The sequence below is a fragment of the Nestor notabilis genome, unplaced genomic scaffold (assembly GCF_000696875.1).
Source record: "Nestor notabilis isolate BGI_N333 unplaced genomic scaffold, ASM69687v1 scaffold30287, whole genome shotgun sequence".
NCBI classification, from domain to species: Eukaryota; Metazoa; Chordata; class Aves; order Psittaciformes; family Psittacidae; genus Nestor; species Nestor notabilis.
Genome location: NW_009935674.1, coordinates 1 through 11,263, shown reverse-complemented (window position 1 = coordinate 11,263; position 11,263 = coordinate 1). Strand labels below are relative to the sequence as shown.

General features: G+C 40.1%; 1 protein-coding gene across 1 annotated transcript in view; it reads right to left on the bottom strand.

Moving 5' to 3' along the window:
- ORC1 (origin recognition complex, subunit 1) overlaps positions 1-10,666 on the bottom strand; it is a 16,174-nt gene extending 5,508 nt beyond the window's left edge. Inside the window, exons 1-11 of the mRNA XM_010017959.1 lie at positions 10,578-10,666; positions 10,069-10,196; positions 8,607-8,776; positions 7,792-8,167; positions 6,840-7,134; positions 5,504-5,608; positions 4,959-5,160; positions 3,641-3,747; positions 2,739-2,840; positions 1,082-1,253; positions 30-137 (exon numbers count right to left, since the gene is read on the bottom strand). Of these exons, the coding sequence (XP_010016261.1) occupies positions 30-137; positions 1,082-1,253; positions 2,739-2,840; positions 3,641-3,747; positions 4,959-5,160; positions 5,504-5,608; positions 6,840-7,134; positions 7,792-8,167; positions 8,607-8,776; positions 10,069-10,196; positions 10,578-10,666 (1,854 nt within the window). The remainder of the gene's footprint in view (positions 1-29; positions 138-1,081; positions 1,254-2,738; positions 2,841-3,640; positions 3,748-4,958; positions 5,161-5,503; positions 5,609-6,839; positions 7,135-7,791; positions 8,168-8,606; positions 8,777-10,068; positions 10,197-10,577) is intronic.
- Positions 10,667-11,263: the final 597 nt, after the last annotated feature.

Here is an 11,263-nt window from a genome sequence, read left to right as displayed (position 1 = left end):
GAAAGAGAAAGAAGGATTCTTTGTCTCACCTCATCCACTACCAGCACCGTGGTCTTCCTCTTCGGTCCAGGTGTATTGAACAGATTTGCTAACAATACCGCAGCATGGGTTGCTGTCACCTTCTGACCTGTCAGTAACTGGACAAGGATTAAACAATGCTGCATGTTAATCACACCAAAACTCTGTAAAGAGGAAGTTTAACTCATATGTGGTTTTAACTTTTCTCTACCAATCAGCACCAAGCATCTGGATTTTGGCACGGGGGAGTGGGGTTGTGTGTAAAAAAAGTAGCTCCTAAGACATTCAGGTCTCCCAGAAGTTGTCCATAAAGGGGAGCAGAAGAATTCACAGCTGAAGAGAAAGGCCTTTAGAATATCCTATAATTTGTCTTAAATATAGATTCATTAAAGAATTCTGAACCCAATCTCAGGAGGACTTCAAACCTAGTGTACCCCAGGGGTATCTCTGGGTGCAAAAACCACCTAGTCTGAGCAGTTCCTGCCCTATACCTATTAGGTGATCTTAATCCAGTCCTCAGAAGGTTAATTCACACCCACATAAACTCAAGCACAGTCAGTAGTTCCAGATGAGATGCTGCAGACTGGTTTGTCATGGAAATCTGAAGTACAGTATTGTTGACAGAGATGGTCCCTCTTTAGCTGGATTACTATGACAACAGGCTAGTTAACAATTAAGACCCTTTTGGTAATTATTCTAGTGCTACACTGACTTCCAGAGTTGTCACCTCAGTAACTTTTTAAACGGAAGTTACAGAAGGGGGAGAGAGAATAAAGAGAATCTAGTTCAGATTTAAACCTGAGTGCATGTAGTAAATCAGGCTATTTCCCAGCCACTGCCCTTACACAGCTGAGAGCAAAAGACTTCAAGAAGTTGTCCATGGCCTCAAGTTAACTATTTTTGAACCTCTTCTAAGATAAAAGCATATAGTCTTTCAGATGGACTATTTTTTTGGAAGTATTGATATTTTAAGTGCCTTCAATACTGTAACAATGTTGAGGATCCAATGGCAAAGCATAAAGTCTCTTTCAAACCAGAGAGCCACTGAAGAGGCTTTACTTACCTCCAGTATCTGCACGTAAGCTTGGTGAGGGTCAGTCAGCTTCATGCCATTGATCTCTAGAAAGTGGAACGATGGTAGCTCATCATTCTCCGCAGCTTGCTGAAGACAGCGAATCACTTCACGAACAGTTGCAGTTTTACCAGTTCCAGGCACTCCAGAAATGTACATGCACCTACAAAAGGAGAACACCTCCTCAGCAGGATGCTAACACTCTTAGGATGAATGAGCTGGAAATTCCTGGGTTCCGAGACCAGCCTTGAATAACTACTCCTTTGTCACTCCAGTCAAATACTTTCTGAATGTAATTTACCTCTTTATATTTTGGTCTTACATTGAATCTGTACAATAAAGGAGCCCACATTATTCCTATGCACAATCCTTCTTAAGGAAGAAAAGTATCAAGAAAATTCAACTAGAAACTTTAATTCAGCCAAATGATGATAACTTTTTAAATAAAAGTGATGTTGATTGTCTGTGAGACAGGGAAGTACAAAATGAAATATAATCCTTTGTAAAATAAGAAAATTCAGTTTTAAGTAACTTTAAGCTTGGTGGCTTTGTACATAACAACAAAACTTTCCAAACCTAAAAAGCCCAACTAAAAGAGCATAAAAGGATCCTTGTATAAGATAAATCGTTGTAGCTGACAGTTTTAGAACCTTATGACCTTTGGACAAAATTTATTGTAACCAAAACAGGACTGTAGCTAAGGAGTATCTGAAACCAGCAGATGTTCAGGAGGTGCTGTAGCAAAGTTAACTGATAAGCAGAAGGACGAGGAGAAATCACTCACTTATGTGAGTGGTGTTACCAAACTAATGTGAGTGGTGTTACCAAACTAATGAAGCTGGTGTAAGCATTTATCTACCGTGCATGCTTCAAAGACTTCCAGAACAAGGGTTCAAGGAACAGGCAAGTGATGAAGATCGTTGGAAGAAGTAAAATGACCACCAAAGACCACTACCACGTTGTTATGCGCATGTGAAAATAGGCGTGGAATTATGTAAAACAACTAATGCATATGTATGACATCTATCAGAAATGTAATGAATATGTATGTTAAGCAACAATATAATCACGGTCTGTTTGATGCTTAAAGGAGACACACATTAGGAGGAGATATCCCCTGTGTCTCCCAGCGCTGCAATAAAGAATACCTGCTTGTCAACTTAAATTTTGTTGGCAAGTTCTTAACGAGTTCTACGAATCAATTTGGCGATCCAGATGGGACACTCTCTGCTCGGCTGCAGGACCTGCTGAGAACAGGGCTCCCTAGGGCCCCCGGGGAATTTTCCCAGAGGGACCCCTCGACTCACTCAGATCACTGCGGGAGCAGACAAGGACCATCTTTAAGAAGGTATTCTTTTGTAAATATTATTTTGTTTTGGGTAACATTCCGTAAGTCGTAGGAGACATCCTGTGCAGGAGTTTGTTTGGAATTTGGTGGGTTAACCTTTTGTTTGGAGCCTTCCATAAATCGAGATGTAGAAATCTCATAGGCAAGGCGTATACCCAGCTGCTAGTGCTCGATTGGTATACATTTGGATTTGTTTCTGTTTGTGACTTGCCGGTATTTGACCTAGTTTTAGCAGTCATCTGACTGCTCTTACGCTATAGGGAGATGTGCTCTCGGTTACAGTCTCAACAACAAACTCACCCTCCTGTTCCATCAATAAGCTTGCTTTCCACAAAGTTATGGATGTCCTGGAATTCTTCCTCACGGCAAGGCAGAGATTCTGGGACAGCAGAAACATGCAGCCTTTTGATTCAAAATAAGAACAAGAAAAAGAAAGTGTAAATAGGAGGTCCAAGGTTTGCATTTTTGCAGTTCTACCTGAAGGGCCTAGTGAGGAACACAAGGAACCAGGTGCTCCAGCTCTCACAGCTGTGTGTAGCTTCCCAAATCTCTTATGTACTTTAAGTCTGAACACCACTGTCAAGCATCCCAAAAGAAATAGCCTTGTCTCTCTATATGTATTCTAGGCTTAAAGAGGGCTGAACAATCATCTTCAGAAACAATCAGCATGAATATGCAGCAATAAAGATTTAATTGGTTTAATTCACAAAAATACTGTCAGTGTAGAGGTAGGATAAACCAGGGGAAACTGCTTATAGGAAACTGAAAAAGCTGCAACTCAGTTTGAAAGACAGTCAGCCCTAAATGCCTCCGCCCCACTGTGAATATCCACAATCATAGCTATAAAGCTTTTCTCATACATTAAGAGGAGACAGATACTGTAACTTTAAAATCTAAAGCTAATAAAAGAGGATCTTTATTCTGTGCAACATGAGAAAAACAAAGGTACTTAATTCTCAAGAACTTAGCACAGGCTGGCTATAACACTTTGAAATTGTAAAAGTATATTGTACGTGCTATTAGTATTAGCAAATCTGGTGCTGTACTGTAAATTCATAAATGCTCTTCTGGCATCAAAACATAATGCATTTTTACCAAACTCAGTCAATATGGTGAAGATAACATTTTCCTGCTTCAGCACAGCCTACTCCTGTGCATACCTGATGTAGAAAAGATTATTTCCTCCCCTGAGCACACATTACCTTAATCTGGCCTCTTCTAGTACACTGGCTGGTTTCTGTGTTGCATGCTTGCGCCTGGGAATCTCGGGAGTTGCATTCCGGGGTGTCTTGGGTATTCCTGATAAAGGCTGCAAATGAAAGTTACAACTTCAAATTGGAGACTGATCATTCATGCAAGTCTCCCAAACACTGCTTGGGGATGCCAGAGTATAAGATGAACAGAGAAGCAATCTTTACAAAGGGAATTACAAACAAGCCTCATAGTCTTTTCTTCCTAAGAGAAAAAAATAAACTGGAAAGGCAGGGTGACAACAATTACACCTTTTAACTGTCTGAAGGATTGTTAAATTGTGAATGCTTTTTTAAATTGCTGTTACAAAGTGATCTGTTTCCTAAGAAAGAGCAAGCAACTAGAAGTTACCTATCTGAATTTCATTGTCCCAGTAAAAAAAGCCATGTGATATCTTAATTATTATTCTTTGTTGTGCTTGCAAGTTATGATTCCGTGTCATAAACAGAGTAAAAGTTAACCACTGACAGTATGTACCTGGCTATGGTGCTGGATACAGTCTGAATACATCAGGCCTAAAGATTCACATAGCCTTGTTTTCCCATCTCCATCAGTGGCCGTGACACTGTGAGAAACCACTGGCCACACTCTCTGGTGTGGCCATAAACATTGCAGAGCAACCCTTCAAGAATCAGGACAATTCTACTGCCAAACACAAAGTTGGTCTCATGGCTTTCTGCTATAGACTGCACTCCTATAAAGACTGTATAGAAATAGAATCATAGAATCACAGATTGGTTTGGGTTGGAAGGGACTTTTAAAGCTCATCCAGATCCAACCCCCTGCCACGGGCAGGGACACCTTCCACTCGAGCAGGTTGCTCCAAGCCCCTGTGTCCAACCTGGCCTTGAACACTGCCAGGGATGGGGCAGCCACAGCTTCTCTGGGCACCCTGTGCCAGCGCCTCAGCACTCTCACAGGGAAGAAGTTCTTCCTTCTATCTATAGAATGACAGGACGGTTACATAGAAATAGAACTAAAATGTCTCAGTGCAGTTTACAGTCACTGGATTCACCAGTTCGTTCCACACCAGCCCAATTCAATGTTTTCCCTGTTCAGTCCATAGGTTTTTGATCAACATTGTCCCAACATTCACAATACACAAGTGTTTTCTACATTTGTGTCTCCTATTCATATCAAAGATCATATGAATCCAGATAATGTTTCATTAAAAGCTAAGGGGTTCAGATACTTCATCAGGTACACAGGCATCAAGCCTGTGTACTGACTCCAAAGTAATAAGACCATCTCTCTTATGTGGAACCTTACAGTTTTCTTTGGGGTCCTGGCAGGAGTGTGAACTGAAGACTTCCTTGAAGATTTTGGGGTGCTGACTGTTCTGCTTAATTTAGTTTTCTTTTTTGGTGTATGGATCTCATCATTCTCTTCTTCCTCACTACTTGAAGAGCACGAGCTGTATGAGCTAGATGAAGACTCCTCTTCCTCGTTCAACTCTAGTGCATTTAATACGCTATGAGAAACAGAAATGAAGAGTCTTAAAAAGACACATACAACACTACACACTGCAAAGTATCATTTGTACATTTTCAGCTTTTTCTGTAGTTATCAAAATGGATAAGCCAACCTAGCTGCCACTTAAATAGCTATGGCAAATTAACAGTTCAAGAGACTGCTTTAAAGGAAGTCAGTTTTCTGATGAACACCATGAGTTGGCTTTATTCAGTTTTTATTCACACTGCAATTAAGCTGTGCTACTAGAACCATTTGCCTTTCACTATTAAGCTAGTCAAGCTCTCAAGGCTTCAAGCTATCCATAGCAATCTGAATAAGAGAGCATGGGTGCAAAGGTTCACCTGATTTGCTCTGCAATGCGAGAGCTTGTTTGCTGGACACAGCTTCTTCGAGAGCGAGGGGTCACTACATGGCTCTGCCCTTGCAGTTCCCAACGTCCACTTAAACTGTAAAGAAAGAACATGAACCTGTTTGTATTTCTTCTTTGCGTCACACTTGTGAAGATGGAGAGAAGCCTTTCAAACTTCAGGCTCAATTGTTACTACACCTGCCAATCCAGCATGAATTCTTGTTGACAGTTATTTACAGATTGGCTGTGACATGTATGCTGACAGTACAATTTACCCTCTCTTCAATATATCTTTGCCAAGAAAAAAAAAAACCCAAAACGAACAAAATATTTACTGTAGTAATACTGAATTAGCAGCCAAATTACTCTGCAAATGTAACACTGCCAAACTGAAGGGACACGGGCTCCAAACAATTGTGGTTTTGGTTGTTTAGGGGTGGTTGTGGTTTGTCTTTTCTCTTTCTTTGTGCTTCTTCATCCCTATCACAGGAACATTTTACAATTAATACGGCCTTCCTACTAATTCAAAGGACACAATGAGATGAATTACAGATGCTTTAGTTGTTGATGGTTGTTGTCAAGTTTTTTTTTAGATCTAGAAATACTGCTGAAGGGCAAATGTTTTTATGCTATACAATAAGTAACAAAACCAGAATGCAGATCCATGAAGTGTTGCATCTGCATCTTTATACTTTGAAAGGAGGAACACGAGCTGGTTTTACCTTCTTGCAACAGTTCATACAAGGTCTGATCCATTCTCCTCCTGCCCCAGCCTAATGCCATTTTTAAAGATAGCCTTAAATATTTGTGTTTTGTGAGTTTTCTCCTTCTGCATTAAAATGATCATGAAAGTATACATACAATTATCATGAGAACATTCATGAGGCCAATCGCATCCCTTCATATATGTCAGCGTATCTCAACAGTTGTCAGAAGCAGGGCACATTTGAGCCTGTCTGACACACGTACTGCGGGGAAACTGATTTTTATCCACGTGGATGAGTACAAACCATAACGATCAATAATATGGCTTCAGTTCCCTTTCATATCATCCTACCATTCCCATCTCTGATCATCACAAACAGTTTGCATCCATCTTTAAAGTCAGCTCCTCTTATGATCTCCTTAATCATTCATTCACCCCCAAGACAGATGCTTTCCAGAGCTTCAGTGCAACCCCCCTTCTCTCAGTGATCTCAACGGGCAAAACATGGTACACACAGAGACTTCACCTACTTCTCCCTCCAGAAGTCTTTCATAAATATGCTGTAAGAGAACTACATACAAACAGAACTTCCATACAAAAGTACTTATAAAAAGGCACTTACGATACAGTGTCATTTTTCACATTAAGATTCTTGGCTTTCTCACTGGAGTTTTTGATCTTATAGGGGGATAATTGTAACGATTTAGTAAATCTCTGCCAGTACTCTTCAGTATCAAATATAGACTTTTCATTATCACTGGTATGAGGTATTTTTGGTGGTGAGCTTAAAAGGCCGGTGAATTTCACTTTTCTTTTAGTAGCTGATGGTTTTAACGGTGCTATAGCACCAAAGTCATCATCCAAAAAATCCAAGACTTCACACCCCAGGAATCTGTCTTTAGGAGATCGTGTGGGACCTAGGAATCAAGAGCAAAATGAACTTTTGTCAGGCTTTAAGATGGCTGATTTGGTTAACTTTCAGAAGACATGGTAAGACTGGTTCGGTGGCTATCATTTAAATGAAAGGATATGGCATTACACTCCAGCACAAGGAACTGAATCACTAGAAGGCAGATGCTTCCTCCAAAATGACAACTAAATAGAATACAAACAGGGTTTTTTTCCAGTTTCCTAACCCACCTCCATCACTTACAACTTTACTCAGGCTCACTTTGAAAATCCTGCTCGTTACACAGGATCCAATGTGCTTATTCAGCGTAAGCCCAATGTGAACAGAGCAGTGCACCATTAGTCAGAAGATTCAAGTGAGATGTTCTGAGGTCAAGTTAGGCTGGTTGGTAACATTTCAGCACTTACATTTAGGCTTACCAGCTACAAATAAAACATTTGTAACAGCAATTGGATACAAGCAGTACAGTTTCTTGGAATAACAGGCATGAGACAAACTACTGATGCACCCGAAAGTCAGGCTTGGGCTAACCCCTAAACCTGCATAAATTAACTAAAATTACTGATGTTGAGTATTACATTCGTTTGAACTACACAGAATGAAGAGACACAAAACATATTACATTCAGAACTACCAAATAGACAGAATATGGCCATATACATACTGTTTAGCTGTAACTTCTTCCTTGCTGTTGGAGTTTTGATGCCGTTAGCCACTCTTTGTGAATGTCTCTCCTTAGCGAGGGAGGACTTGGAAGCAGAATGTTTTGATTCTATTTCCAACTTCGCAGGTTTTGGTTTTGTAGCACTCTGAACAACACTCTCCGTTTCTTTTTTCAGAGGGGAAATGGTGTCCAAAGGAATAAACAATTTTGAAGAGTTTGGGATGCCACCTCCTTTCTTGTTAGCTTCTTTCAGCTTAGAGAATAGGTCAGGGGACAGAGTCTTAAAGCATTTCCCATCCCAAGACTGTTTTACATAGAAAACGTTTTCCTTGTTTAATGAAATAGGTGGTTCCTCATTCAGATGTAGTGGTATTACCTGTAAAAACAGAAAATACCAAAACACACATACCTTAACATTTACTGTTAATTTAGCATTCAAGTATTTTCATAGCATTCAACTATTTTCTATTCATGTATCTTGTTACTGGAACTCATGCAATCCTTCATTACATAGGGAAACATGTTCAGCTTACATGTACACTAGCGTAAGCTTATTGCACTACAGGACTCTCATTCACATAACTTTTTTATGTATAAACCTCTAAATGAGCTGGCTGCCAACAACCAAAGTGATTTTGGGATGGAGAAAAGACAGAATATTAAGCTTTCAGTGATCCTAGCCTATGTCATCTGCATTAACAAACATACATCACACATTTGGTTTGGGAGGGAATAAAGCAGCTGCACTGCTCTATTACGCTTTTCAGATTGGTTCCGTTTCTTCCCTCTGTGCGTAGAGGAGCTGCAGTACATACCATGGTGCTTTTAATAATGGTCTCCACAGCAATATCAGTGTCAAAGCCAGGAACTTGATCAAAAAACACCTCTCTGGGAGAAACCTCTCTTTTAAGCAGTTTCCGTTTGTTTGGCGGTACCTCTGTAATACGTGAGAACCACTGCACAACTGCATGTTTCTCCTGAGCGCCTGCAACAGTGAAAACACAGTCAGTGAACAGTAAGAACTTTATTGTATCCCAAATAGTTATTACCTGACCTCAACGACTTTAGCTGAAATGCTGTCAAGGATCGAAATCCACCCTGAACACGGGTGAGAAAGCACTGGAGAATAGATTTCAATGCCCATTTTCTAAGCTAAATTAAAATGTTTGACCTGAGACTTTTAAGGACTAGGATACTACCTACAATCATAAAATACCTGGAGGCCAGCTCCAGACACTACTACAAATGAAGAGGCTCCTTACTTGCATAGACGTGATCCCCACTAACCAAAAGCAGCAGCATAAAAGGAGAATTGAGAAACTTCAGAATGTTATTTTTAATGTCAGTGTTATTTTAAAAGTAAGGCAAAAACATACTTATTCACTGCCTACCAAGCCAGCAGATCCTGCTGTTGACAGACCTAGGAGAAAAATCTGTTTGTAGCATTTATTCAGTGTGGACAGAACTGAAAGAAACATTTGCAACTGCATATTAAGTTATTCTCTACACTATAAATGTTCATCTTTGAATGAAAACAAAGCCGCGTATCTTTAAACTAATTTCTCAAAACATATATAACAAAAGGAAAGCCTTGTTTTCAAGGAAGCTTCAAAGGTTTCATTGCAGCATGAAAAGAATATTCAGTTATGTTACAATATATGTGCATTAGTAAATAAAGAAGGCGGAATGAGATGTACTTATGTTTTCAAAAAAGAAACATAAAGCCCTGAAAACATTATTATGATGGCCCTAAACAAATTACAACACAAGTGTTCAAAGAAATCAGATAATGCTAATGAGTAGTTTCTAATTCAAAGAGACATACTCTTTGTATGACCTTCCATGATTTATCTTTTTATATCTATCTATAAACAAGTAGTTCTACAAGGGGCAGAAGTGACGAGCCCCATTTATTCAGCTTTGTACCTTATTGCTGAATAACCTGATGTCTAACGAGATGCAAGTTCCAGGGCTGTAGTGCTCTTGCTCCATTTGGATTCTCCAATCCAAATAAAGTATGAGCTCTCAGTGTCTTCTCAAGGACCATTTCTTTTAAATAAGGCAGCTAAGCAAGAAGATTGTAAGAATTTAATGTCTTTAAGCTCTCTGTTTACCTATGAAATCTAGCTGAAATTTGCTATCAGCCCCAAATAACCAAAACCTAATTTCCTTCACAAAATTAGGTCAGTGATGCAGTGTAATGCCAACTACATCCCCATGAAATAGGCAACTTGAAAAAGATTTCTCAGATAGGAAGCAAAGTTTTATTTCTCTTACCATCTTCATATAAATCCAGGAGTTGTGCCACTAAAGGTTCATCTGCGTTCTCCCCTTCTACTAAAACAAAGTCACCAAGCTGTATGCAGTTTTCTGTTCTACTTTTTTCTAAGGTAATAAGGAATCCCCTAGAAAAGGATACACACATGCAGATTAACAGGATTTAATATTCCTCATAATTCACATAGCACTAAAGCTGATGGCCGGTCAATTTCAGAGCTACTTACACCCCTCTTGCAAGCTTACAGTTTAGTTTCCCAATTAAAAGCCTTCACGTATATTTCAATTTAATACTTAATACTTATTCACAGATTTAGTTACATGTCTTTGGTTACACGTTATACATTTATAATTCAAGAGCCTTGTAACAATATTTTTGTTATACACATACCACATCCTAACACAACATGCAAAACCGACTGCAACATTAACCTAAACAATGTCAGAAGGGGAAAGACACCTTCGTTGATGAAGTTTCCCTGAGCAAGCCAGAAATAAATGTTATTTACTTGTACTTTGAAGTCCTCAGTTTTCTGTCGGAGCTCATGGGTTTTCCATACCAGGAGTAGATAACTCTCCTTTGCTGCTGGGTGTTCATGATTCCCAAGGAAAGGCTAAAACAAATAGACAATTTAATTAGTATTTAACAATAAAAGCAGGGAAAGACTCAAGATGGCGACGCACAGAAATACCATCCACTCCTTCATTGTGTGTGAAAGACGGCATGTGTCCGATGACCCAGAGGAGCCCTACCTTCCCCTGAGCCTGCAGGCGCCTCTCCCCTGAGGGTAAAGGGAGGTGATTCGCAGCGGATCGTTCAACACTCGGCTTTACGAACACACCTCACTCACAACCGCTGACACAATTCCATCCCTGGCAGTGCTCAAGGCCAGGCTGGACACAGGGGCTTGGAGCAACCTGCTCTAGTGGAAGGTGTCCCTGCCCGTGGCAGGGGTTGGAGCTGGATGAGCTTTAAGGTCCCTTCCAACACAAAACAGCCTGTGATGATACTATGACAAACACGCCATTCCCCTGGCTGCTTTGCTTATTCACAGCGCTGGTTATCAGCTGTTCTCTGCTTATTGCCGAGCCCTCCCGCTCCCCGGGGCCCGCCGAGGCGGTTGGCTTAAGATTCCAGACTTTTTTTCCCACTATTTGTTCCTTTTCCCCCAAAAAATAAGATTTTTCTCTCTGG